Source organism: Chrysemys picta, chromosome 13 (genome assembly GCF_011386835.1).
Source record: "Chrysemys picta bellii isolate R12L10 chromosome 13, ASM1138683v2, whole genome shotgun sequence".
In the NCBI taxonomy this organism is placed as follows: domain Eukaryota; kingdom Metazoa; phylum Chordata; order Testudines; family Emydidae; genus Chrysemys; species Chrysemys picta.
Genome location: NC_088803.1, coordinates 45,368,210 through 45,380,850, shown reverse-complemented (window position 1 = coordinate 45,380,850; position 12,641 = coordinate 45,368,210). Strand labels below are relative to the sequence as shown.

The 12,641-nt window shown below is 44.6% G+C and overlaps 1 protein-coding gene across 13 annotated transcripts in view; it reads right to left on the bottom strand.

Moving 5' to 3' along the window:
• The window catches only part of PHACTR3 (phosphatase and actin regulator 3), a 166,938-nt gene extending 157,981 nt beyond the window's left edge, over positions 1–8,957 (bottom strand). For 3 of the 13 annotated variants that reach the window (XM_042858395.2, XM_005302945.5, XM_005302951.5), the window contains exon 1: positions 8,217–8,695. In XM_042858395.2, the coding sequence (XP_042714329.2) occupies positions 8,217–8,325 (109 nt within the window). In that variant the 5' untranslated portion in view covers positions 8,326–8,695. Of the gene's footprint in view, positions 1–1,565; positions 1,628–8,216 lie in introns of all 13 variants that reach the window. The other 10 variants (XM_042858398.2, XM_065566074.1, XM_065566079.1 and 7 more) reach the window with 7 other exon arrangements.
• Between the last annotated feature and the right edge of the window lie 3,684 nt (positions 8,958–12,641).

Genomic DNA, 12,641 nt, shown 5'->3' with positions numbered 1-12,641 from the left:
GGAAACCATCCCAGCATGGATAAGTTTTAAAATAACAAACCCCATGAATAATATATATATTCATCAATCTCATTCAACTGCTGTAAAAGCAGCATTAAGACTTCAAAGTCTACAGCTTCCACCACGGTCTGACTTGACTCCTTAAGTATGGGTTAGGTGAGGATAAAAAAAAACTGGATAGTGGGAAGAAAGCAGAGGTCTTGAGTTAAGGATATCTATTCATGAAAACCAGCAAGGAGGAGCTCTTCAGGGTTCTCTAGTGGGAGCTGGATTTTAAAACAGGTGTAATAACAAGCTAGATGCAGAGGGAATATGCGATTATTAAATATGCAGATAAGTTACTATCATGCATATTTTTACTCGTGTGTAAACCCCTATGAAGGTTTGTTCTCCTGGACATAGTTCCACTGGCTTCAAATGCAGGAATAAAAGAGAGGTGCAGTAGAAAATCTTTGTAGGTGCGGTCCCTAAACTCAGTGGTATGGTTAAAACACATGGGCATGTGGGTGAGTTCCAGAAGAACATTCGCAGTCTAGGTGAAAGGACTCTGAGTTGAATCATGAAATTTCACACATCTAAGAATTGATTGTGTGCCAATAAACTGAAGTAAAGATGCTGCCCAAGCAGTTTAATTTAGATGGGAATGAATTAGTAACTGGAGGGAAAGGATATATTGACAGGGGCATTTTCAGTTCAGTGGATAATGACAATGAAGAAGGCTAAAATGCTGGCCTATATTGAAGGGCATGTTGCTTTCCAAAGAAACAATCTTTACAGGCCTCTGGTTTCACCACATTTGGAGCAAAGGGTCCAGTTTTTGCCAACTTAATTGATGAAAAATATAGATAAGGTGTGAGGAGTACAATCCAGGGCAAAGAAACAAAAGTAATAGAATGCACTGGCTCATGGAGACCTGATGAAACAGGGATCATTGAACTTGGGGGGAAGGCAATTAATAGTTGACCTGATTGAAGTATTTAAACTGTAAATTAGCTGTGATTTATGACCATTGTAATCTATTTGAAAATCTACTTGACGTGTTGGACAGATCAGAATTAGACCTAAATGGTCCCTGCTGTAAGGGACTGTCGTGCCAGCCACAGATCTGGCACAGCACCATGCACTATTTTCCCATCCTTGACACACTCACCCTCCCATAGATTTTGATTGGTCTTCAGCACATGTTTAATGTTAACCTAAAAAATTTCTCCAATGCTACTAGACTCGTCAAAATGAATTTGGAGGAACAAATCAGAACAGCAATGAATGTTAACCTAAAATCTGAGCACTCTACATCAACCCAGAAGAGGCCAAGGGAACCCACAGTAGGGTTGTAAAAGGAAGTGCAACGGCATATCCAGTGTATGTTATGCCTATAAAAACAGACAGACCGATGAAGAGTATTCCTGTACTGGCTGTTGTTTCCTCATGACTTTCCCTAAAGAGTTGGTTGAGTTATAGCTGATGTCCTAATGTTTTCCATTGTGCTGTACTGAGCAATAATAAATGCCTCCCTCTTCCAAAAGAGACAACATAAAAGGAGCAAAAAATCTAGTTTCTCTCACCTTCTGAGCAGTCTGGCAAAGTAACTGCCTAACTTCACGAAGGTCTCTTGCCACAGCATCTTCTGAATGATGACAGGTGATAAAGGGAAAACAATGAGGAGTACAAGAGGTGGTATTGTAGACTTTCTAATGGATCTCCCTCCAAACCCAGCCTTAATGTTGATCACATTCGTTGCTTTTATTTATGTGGCTGGATCAACTTTTGGCATGCACACAGCTGTGCGTATCTGGAACAAAGATGTTCCATATATAGTGAGATTTTGGGCACATCAGCATGAGTTATTGTGCAACTGAAAGAATTCGTGTGTACTGACAGAGTTTTCAACAGGCTCAGTGCTTGAGCCTACAGCACTGTTTTATATTGACATGTATGAGGCATATCTCTTCCACGCCTAGAACTCAGGAATCTGATGCACTGAGCTGATACAGAAGCTAAGAGAGCCAACACTACTGTTAGTTCTACAATAGTTCCTTGGTTTTCCACTGAAGGAAGGATAAGGTACAATGGACCGTTAGTGGCGTGTATCTGTTACTGAAGAAGAACATTGTGTCAATTCTGAAAAAGAATTCTTTAGCTTGGTAGTTTTGTAAGTGATGCCTGGCATAATTGTGCCCTTCTACAAATTAGGTTTCTTTCATTCTGTAGGACCCATGGTCCCTGCATCTAAATTGTTGGGCGGATAGACTCTCATTTTACTATAGTTGTCTGTCTTTCTTCATTAGTTAAGCTTTGACATTAATTTGCTCTCTTTTTCTGTGAAGTTCCATTTTTTAATGATCTAAGACCCAAATGAGACTACCAGTCTCTCCTCTTCCCTTTGATTGCTGGAAATGTACAAGGAAGGAACTATTTCAGCTTCACCATCTGTTTGAGACACAGGTGCAGGATCTTAAGATCTGGTTTGTGTCTTAAATTCCAGACTTCTTCTTCTATGGCCTCTTACTCCCAAACATTTTTTTTTCAGGGGTGGTGGGAGATGGGTGTAAGCCACTTAAGATGACTTATAGGATTGCTTCAGAGTCTCTGTTGTCACCATCTTTCCCTGTGTGATTCTATCTTCTGTGACTCAAATCAAATTTCCCTCACCATTTATCTTCTCTTGAGCAAGGGTGTTTAACCATAGTGTTCTTGACAGCTTTCAACTTAGGTTATAATTAAATGCTGTCTACTTAAATGCCCCTGAAGTTGCAATAGGATACGTAGTTTTTGCTTGATGTCCTAAACACTTTTGTAGAATTGTGCCCTGTTTAAACATCTACTGGTCTTATGTTTGAAAACACCTGTCATACGAGGATCTGAAAACCCTAACGGGTAATGGTGGTGGGGGTGTTCCTTCTCTATCTGATGCACTGCTCCAGCACTGAGCATGCTGCACTAACAAACAAAATTCTGTTTCTGAATGAGATCATGGCGCAGATGTGTTCTGTACATAATATTAATAGGCTGGACTGGATCCCAAGCATCTTAGTGTAAGGAAGCTCCATGTGTAGTTAGAGGAATTTCTATGGGCCTCCCAAGTTTAGAATGTGCTCCTAATCACCTGGCCCTTTCAATCCTTACTCAGCAAAAAAGTCCCACTGATCTTAATGGGACAACATATACTCATAACCACGATGATCCCTTCCAGTCTTAAAGTCTATCAGTCTGACCACCTGCATGTTGCAGGCCACAGAACCTCACCCACCCACACATTCAATAGGCCCATACGCTCTGGCTGAGTTACTGAAGTCCTCCAATCTTGACCGAAAGACTTCTAGTTGCAAAGAATCCACCAGTTACTCTAGTACAAACCAGCAAGTGACCCGTGCCTCAGACGTGTCTGAGTGAAGATTGACAGATCAGGCCCTAAATTTGCAATATTGTATTCATTCTCACCAGGGCAAAGAACTCACCAGCTTTCAAGAACCTAGTCACTTGAGCTCACTGGTGGTACAAGAGTTCACTGAATCTCAACCCAAAATGCACTTATTTGAATTTTCTTTTTCATGATAAAATACAGATGGCTCCACTTAAAAAACAAACAAACAAACAATCCATCGCTCTTACCAACATTACTTCCAGCATTCCTTACATTGAAACTTGTTAAACAAACCACTGCAGCTGGGAAATGTCCACTTGGTAATGATGCCCACTGCAGACAAAACCTACACTTCATTCTCAGACCAGGGCTGCCATATGATAAAAGATCACTGCAAGGAGCTGTTATTAATTAAAGGCATGTGAAGGGTCTAATTATTAGCAGATTTGTAGGCCTGTTATTTAGTAACACATGTTACTGTTAAGCCTGTTGTCGACATGTCCTGAACATCATGTCTTTTATTTGCTGTAGGAACATTTTATAATATGCAGTTTAACATATCATTTTAAAAACAATTTTAGAAAGCAGATTTTGGAACAGAATTTAGCACTGGCCTGTGCATTTGCTGTAATTTTGTAGTAAATCAAGGTAATAACTTTTCATTTGTACAGAGAATACTGTATAATAAAAACCCCACCATAAATATGGGCCTGATTTTTGTCAGAGATAATGAGCAATTGCAGCTCCGAATGGCAACAGCCAGAATTGTGGGTGCTCAGCACTTCTGAAAATCAAGCTCTGAAACTATTTGCACAAGCAAGTTCTCTTAGTATCTACATGGAGTCTGGCCAATTAGGTACTTTAGACGTCCCTTCCTCATACAGGAAGAAGGAGCTTGTTTTTGAACCATATAAAGAAAAAGAAGATAACTTATCCCAGACCTGGGGAAATCCTTCAGAGGATTTGGCTCCAAGTAGTACCCCAGCCCAAAAAGACAGACTTCAATTCCAACTAGATAGTTTCCTAACATAGGGCAAAAGACTTTCAGCACAATCTGTTCATAGGAAGGTCCCTGAGTCTGCCATTTGACTTGTCCAAATCAGCCAGAAGGAGATCTAGTCTAGTGATTACCTGAAGCATTCTGGGCTCTCGTCCCAGCTGAGACACTGATTCGCTATATGACTTGAGCAAGTATATAACCTTGCTGTGCCTCATTCAACTTGGCTGTAAAATTGGATAAAAAGCAGGAGCTCACTGAAAAACTGATATTGCCCCAGAACTGAGCTCTCTTGGATGGATGGATGGATGGATGGAAAACTAAAGGGTATTGCCTCTGCATCTTCTGATGTCAGTGTCACTGCGTGTATTCCTGGCTAACGATGGGGCCAAAAAACACTCATACTGGGACTTCATAGATCAAGAGAAGGGATATGCAACTTGCTTAAACAAAGGTCATGGCTACACCGGGGAAATGAAACTCTAGAAAACATGTTAACTAATATCTGTTACCACATTTTCTATCATGATGCGTTTTTCCAGTGTAGACACAGCCAAGTAAACGTTGGAGCAGAAGGCTGCTCAGCCCTCCAGTTGTTCAATTAAATCCAAGTCTTCGTGGCCAAAAAAATAAAATTAAAAAATTGAATACTCAGTGTCCCTCCACTAAGAAAAAAACAGTCGAACACAACCACAATGTCAAGGTGACTGGTTTTCAGTATTGACCTCAGTAAAGGTTTAATCCAAGAACAAAATCTGTATGCCAGGTGCTGAAGGAAAGCCATATGTTTGTGCCTAACATATTGGTTTTTTTTTTCCATAATTCATCCTTGAATAAATGTTACCCTTGTGCTTTTGCCAAGGTCAGTGATGTGATATTGGTTATCTTCCTTTATAAAAGCCATTTAGTTAGGTTAACCGCCCAATTACATGGATAACTGCTTTCTTTAAGCATCATCCTCTAACTCTTATTAGATCACAAACCCCCTAATGCAGTCAAAGAGTACTTCACACCCATGCAGATTACTTTTTCTGTACGTGATTTATGTTGTGATGCTAAAGTTTGCCATGCATATCTTAAAAATCATATTTTTGTAAACATTGTAAATAATTTTGTAGAATTCTAGTTTGCTATTGGCACTTTTGTCTGTATAACTTGAAGTATAAATAATATCTCTTTTGGCCTGAGTTTTTAACTAGACCACTACTTTTAAATACAGTTCAGAAACCTAAAAGTTGAAATTAGGACCCAGTTCTACTCCTCTGATGTCTAAAGCAAGGCTTAAATGGAAGCAGGATTGGGATGTAAATGTAAACATTACATTGTAGAATGATCAGGTCTAAACGTTATTTTGACTCTGCGTCCATAGATGTGTGTGTTTGGTTTTAGAACTAAACATAAAATCAAATTATTATTCTTTCTATTAGTAAGGAAGTAAGATGAAAATGTAACTCTGTAGGATGACAGCTAATTCATAGCCTGGTATAAATTATGCTTAAATCTTTTAAATAGAGAGAAAAACAATTTGTCCACAAATTAGGTGGCAAAAAAGTTGTGATTTTGCAGGTAAAGTAGTACTAGTACTGAAAACATTAGATGTACCATCTAACATTAGATGTTAACTGTTTGCTAACAAAATCCATATTTGTAAATTACATGAAAAAAATAAAACAAATTTATGTAGGGTTTCCTTAATCTACATAATACAACACTATACACAGGCTGTAGGTATTGTTTCCTTTTATAATGCTTTTGCAGTATATTTTTTGGAGAGGGGGAGATTTTTTTGCATACTTGGTGCAGCAGCTGCCATGCCACTGGGATGTTTGGTCTTAAATTATGGCATTTTCATTGAAGAAAATGTGCTGTTAACAGTACCCCTTTTCAAAATAAGCATGTTTATTTTCCCTTATATCAAATAGATTTTAAAAATTAGATTCTGTTACATTTGCTGTTTCCCACATTGATTGATTGTTTTGAAATATACAAGAAAGGGCTGAAATTAGATTGTATGCATATAATTTTCCTTTCACTAGTCACTTTTGCCTCCAGAAATCAAATAGCAGAAGCATAGATTCCTCTCTTTCAGTCAGTATTGTCCCTTAAGCAGAAAGTCTAGCACTTCATGTTAGAGGCATCCTTTGTTCCCTTTATGTGGGGTACGACCACAATTGGGCATCAGAGAAATCCTCTATCATTTCCATTAATTTCATTGTTTCATCTAGTTGCAGAGCTACAAAGATGTTCAGAATTGTTTGATAAGGAAAACTAATCAAACTTAAAATTGTCATAATTATTAACGTATAGTCTGCTTCTCTGGGAATGATTTTGGCAAGCAGACCCATCAAAGAAGGCTGGGAGTGTTTAATCACAATCTGCAAAAGAGGAACTAAGGCCTGATCTAAAACCCATTTAATTCAAGAGGCACCTCTCTACTGGCTTCCTTTAGCTTTGGAGTCAGGCCCTGAGTTCTATGTTTATAATTCAATATATTGGGCCACTAAGATTTACACATCTTTCATTGTCTCAGGGTGGTAGAAACCACATAGCTTACCCTGTTTTGTTTAGTCATTCCGTATGTCAATAACCCTCACAAAGAAACCTTACAGTTCATAAACGGTCCACTGTTTATATAAAGTCAGGATAAATTGGAGCATGGCCTCTGTTTCCAGTTACTTGTTGTTGGGCCTTTCCTTGCAAGCACATCACACTCAAGCTATGTGGTGTTTGAGTTGACTAGAGGAAATCTTCACCCAGCAGAGCCAACCTTTTCTTTATTCCAAAGGATCATTATCACTTTGATATTGGCACTTTGAAATTATACCGTCACCACTAAAGACATCTGTATTTAATGGAAGAACTATTCTTTAAAGTGAAGCTAAGCTGAAAATGTTTGTTAGCTGGTGCTGGTGAAATAATTCATTTTCATTTATAAATAGAATAGTGTGATTGGATATTGGTACCTCAGTCCTCTCTGCCACTACACTTCATAAGATGATTATACTTCTCTGTATGGAGTGAAAATTACCTTCTTGGGGGGAGGGGGGCAATTTAATTATTAGTCTGCTTCCTCCTGTCTCCATGGTGATCCTATCCAAACAGCCTGTTCCCTTCTGTTGAACTGGACCCTTTTCTCCCCCTCCAGACAGTAATAAATCAGCTATGCATAAGCCTGAATCAAAGTATTAATCACTGGCCTAGGTAGGAGTACTGCCTTCTGCATTTAGTGCTGTAGCTTCTACATCCAGCCACTCTGCCTTCCTCACTCCGGGGCCTCTCCCTGGGTGCAGGCATGAACCTCAGTCCTGGCTGGATCCCTGCCCTGCTTGCCCCATGGCTTCCTCGTGGCAGGGGAGGACTGGCTAGAGGGTGGGGGGGAAGAGTGTCCACCCCCCTGTGCTAAAGCAGCTCTTGCAGCTCTCCCCAAGGCTGCCACCTGCGTGGGTCCACACAAGGGCCGTTATTGTGCTGAGAAATGCCTGTCAGCAGCCGATGCTGGGCTCCAGGTAGCTCTAGAACTGCGGGCCCTGAGGTACCCCTCCCATGCAGTCCGAGAGGGGGGGGCGGGCAGGCTCTGATCTCAGCCCCGCTCCTCCCTCCCCGATGCACGCGGAGTTTGCAGGCAGTCGCGGGCTTGCCAGGCACCCGGGAGGCTCTGAGGCAATCCTGTTTGCAGCTAAGCCCCTGCATCATTTCAGGATTTACTGCGGGGAATATGCCCCTAATTTCCTGCGTGCCTGGGCGGGCAGGTTTGCAGCAGATGGCAGAGGGACCCCCTCTGCGTCCCGTCCCCCCCCCTCTCTCCACGCCCCTCTTCCCCCGGCTCTGTGTGTGTGTGGGGGGGGGGGCTGTTACCTGGGTTCTCTCCGGCTTCAGGGGCAGCGCAGTCTGTGAGGACGCTGGGGTCACTCTGGGACCTGCCTCTCGGGAGAAAACAGCCGGTCCCTTCTTCCGCTGCAGCCATAGGTGGGGGGGGTCTCAGAGGCGGGGGGAGGACGAGGCGCTCATGGAACGGGAGGCAGCCAAGGTCACAATGGGGAAGGGGGGGATGGAGTCCAGAGCGCCAGCAGCTTCAGCCAGGCAGCCCCTGCCGCGGCAGCATCTTCCCCGGCCTCCTTCCGCCAGCTCCCGTCAATGCTCCCCACCTGCACCATCCAGCAGCCGCAGAGATGCCCCTAATGCACCGGGCTCCTATTGCCACTCATTGGCGAACTTTCTCCCGGTGCCGCTCAGGGGGCTGCTTTCAGGCTGCTCCGTGGGGGGCTGGCATGAGCTGGGGCTGGGCTCTCCCCTCCCCCTTGCTCCCCCCCTCCCGCCCCCTTCCACCCAATAACAAAATCTTCGCTCCTGCAATTGCTTTAATCTGCTGCTCTTCTTAGCGCATCTGTTGGAAAACATTGGGATTCTCCCATCATGCCCCGCGAGAGGGAGTGTGACATCACAGTGGGGTTGGGAGGGGGCTGGGAGGGGGGACACCTGCACTGCACAAAGAGAGGGCAGCAGCAGGTGTGCGCGGCTAGGGGACCCTGTGAGGGGTGAGGGGTGGGAGGAGGGGAAGGAAGCCGGGGGTGTCCTACTGTTAATCTGTCGCTGTTTGCATTTCAACCCCCCCCTCCCCTCAGACACATCTTCCCCCACCCCCTCGGCTGCGAGTCAGGAGCAGCCCCTGGCGGGGGGCTGCTGTCATGTGACCAATTAGATCAGCCCAGCAGGATCTGTCCGGGTGCGTGTGAATGGGGCGGAGGGGGGGGGGGGGAATCCCAGCGAGACTGGCCCCTTCTTCCCCCATGCCCCTTCCGGGAGCTGCAGCTGGCACCCCGTGCTGGCTCCGGTTCGGGCTCCCCTGGCCAGGACTCGCCTTGCTCCGGGCGCCGCGTGTGTGTACACACTAGGCTAGTGTGCCAGACTGCACGTGGAGAGCGTGTGCGTCGTGTGCGTAGAGCGCGTGTCTAGCGTGTGCATTGTATGTGTGTGTGCCTTGTGCGCGGTGTGGGCGTGTCAGCGTGTGCAGTGTGGCTGCCTCCCGCGGCCTCTCTCCTCTGGGCACTTGAGTAGGTTACAGATGGGAGCCGCTGTTGCCCTTAGCCCCCTTTGCCTGTGTCGCGGAGCCCCCGCTTTGCTTCCCGACCCAGCCTCTCCTGGCTACATTCCCCCAGAAGCGGAGAAAGAACAGGTGGTACGACAGACCCAGCGAGCTGCTGCTGCCCATGTCAGCTGACGATCTGCCCAAAACCCAGCCCTAAAAAAAATAAAATAAATAAAAATAAAAGCCCAGGGCAGCTTCCAGTTTGCCAGGCACTAGCTGCCCTGACACTGATTGGGGAAGGAGGGGGGCGTGACTCAGTGGTACTCTCAGTGCTTTCCTTACCAGCCTGCTTTCAGCAACATCACAGTGGCTTCACCTTGGACTGGAACAAGCAGGGCAGGCTGCTTTTCTATGGCTGGGGAATAGAGCTGGTCAGAGATTTTCCAAAGAAACATTTTGTTATTTTTGAAATATCTTTTATAGTCTACATTAAAACAAAAACATAACACACAGTCAAAACTGGAACCAAACATTTCAACTGACCCCAAACGATTGTTTTCTTTGGAATTTCACGTTAGAGGAAATTTTTTTTAAAAAATTGTTTTCATTCTCTTCTTGGATGGATTTTTTTTTTCAAATGTGTGGCATGTCCCAGGAATCAAAAAATCCAGTTCCTGTCCAGAACTATGACCAGGGTGGATTACTTGGCCGCATATGCTCCAATGCTCTGGGTGATTTCTTCCCTGTTAAAACTTTAAGCTATTGATGTCCCAGTTAGAGAAGCAGGGACCCTTTGTAGGCACTGCTCTGCTGGTGGAATAGCACAGAGTTTATCCATGCAGCCCTTGCCTACAATACACAGTGGTCTCGGTCCCACACATTGATCTGTACAGAGCACTCCATAGTGGTGCAGCTGCTGTTGGGATTGTGTGTAATACACCCTTGACACACAAGCAGGGTTTAAGGGCTGGGGGTTTGCACAGACACGTGCACATGTTACAGCAGGGATGGGCAAACTTTTTGGCCTGAGGGCCACATCGGAGTTCCAAAACTGTATGAAGGGCAAGATAGGGAAGGCTGTGCTTCCCCAAACAACCTGGCCTCTGCCCCCTCCCACTTTCTGCCCTCCTCAGAACTTCCCACCCATCCACCCCCCCCCTGCTCCTTGTCCCCAGACCACCCCTTCCTGGGACTCCCCACTCCTAACTGCCCCCTGGTACCCCACCCCCTATTTCACCCCCTGCTCCCTGACTGCCCCGACCCCTATCCACACCCCTGCCCCCTGACAGGCCCCCCGGGACTCTCATGCCTATCCAACCCCCCCTGCTCCCTGTCCCCTAACTGCCCCCCGGGACCCCCTGCTCCTTATCCAACCCCCCCGCTCCCCATCCCCTTACCATGCAATTCAGAGCAGTAGGACTGGCAGTCGTAAGGCCCGGACAGAGCCAGCCACGCCAGAGCGCTGGTAGCATGGTGAGCCGAGGCTGCAGGGGACGGGGGATAGCAGGGGAGACGCCAGGGGCTAGCCTCCCCGGCCGGGAGCTCAAGGGCCAGGCAGGACAGTCCCGCGGGCCGGATGTGGCCCTCGGGCCATAGTTTGCCCACCTCTGTGTTACAGGCATAGCTGGTAGCGACACCTATACTTAAGGTTGCTGGACATGTCCTCTTATAAGACTGTGTACAGTTGCTTATAACTTTGTGAAACTTAAAATTGGGCTGAAATTGTCCATCATAGGTGTCTGCTCCAGGCTGAATTTTTTTTCTTTTTTAATTCTAGCAAATATGGTGTTTGAAGGCCAGAAAAGGGGGTTCGGGAAAGATTTCTTTGAGGCTATGGTCCTCATCAAGTATGGGTTGTAGTAGCTTAACGATACTCCTCATGAGTTCCAACATGGGGTGGTAGGTGACTACAAGGGGCATGCGGTCAGTGGTGTTTTTTCTGTATTGAAGTAGATTTTCTTGGGGATTTGGGTGGCCTGTTCCATGATGCGATCTACTTCTCTGGTGGAGTGTCCTTGTTTGGTGAATGTGGGTTTAAGCAGGTTAAAGTGTGTATCCCAGACTTTCTCCTTGGAGCATATTCTCTAATATCTGAATGCCTGGCTGAAGATAATAGTTTTCTTAGTGTGTCTAGGTTGGTTACTGGATCTGTGGAAGAAAGTGTGGTGATCCATGAATTTCTCATACATAGTTTTTATAGGGTTCCATTGTTGAAGCTGATCATGGCATTCAGGAAGCTGGTGTGGGAGTGTTCTAGAAAGAGTTTGATGGATGGGTGATGGTTACTGAAGTTGTGGTGGACATCTGTGAGGGAGTTTGTCATCTTTCCAGAGGATGAAAAGATCATTGATGCATCTCAGGTTTATCATTGGTTTCGTGGTGTGTTTGTCCAAACCATGGTGTGGAGATTAATGGAAGGAGGAGGCATACATCAGGGCCCTGATGGGGCTCTGGGTGATCGCTCGTTCCCACCACTCAGCACAGATGTAATGAGGCTGAGTAGTGTCCGCAAAAGAGAAACTAAACAACTAATTATTCCTCAAGAAAGGTTTTTAATGACTTATAACTATAAAGGCAACACAGACAGAATGTGCCTAGCGACTTCACGTGTACTGTAACCATCCCCAAACAACACCAATTCATATGCAATACTGATACATTAATTAACTATAGTTTATTAATTTTAACCTACCTATCAACTTATTTAACAACTTATAAACTTCTACTGGCTTTTATGATAAACTGAATGACAACTTATACTGAAGACAGGCACAGCAACATGCAAAGCTATTATTGTTTACAAACTTCTAGCTTCACCAGCACTGTACCCGTTTCCAGCAAGGCACAAAACCATATACAGTTATATATTGATTAACTATTGACTACAAATATCTCTAATCAACTTAAACAATTTTAAAACACTTTACTAAAATAATTAAGTTATAAAGTTAATACAGATTTAAGATTAACTAGCTCAAGCATAACCAGACCTCTTCACTCTGAAACCTTACCTTGCATTCTTCCTTACATTACCTTCAGTCGACGGTTTTCTGCACTGGCCAGGCACAGTGAAGCGCAAGTCCCTTTGGTTCAGGGGGTGTATGTGAGCCTGACAAAGAGTGATCTCTTTTAGGTGAACACACACACAAACACTTGCGTTTTTGCACCTTTTTTATACGGTATTTGCTGGCCGTGTTTCAAAACAGGTCAACCAATTAAGGTGGCCAAATGTTCTAGAGTGGTATTTGCGGTTG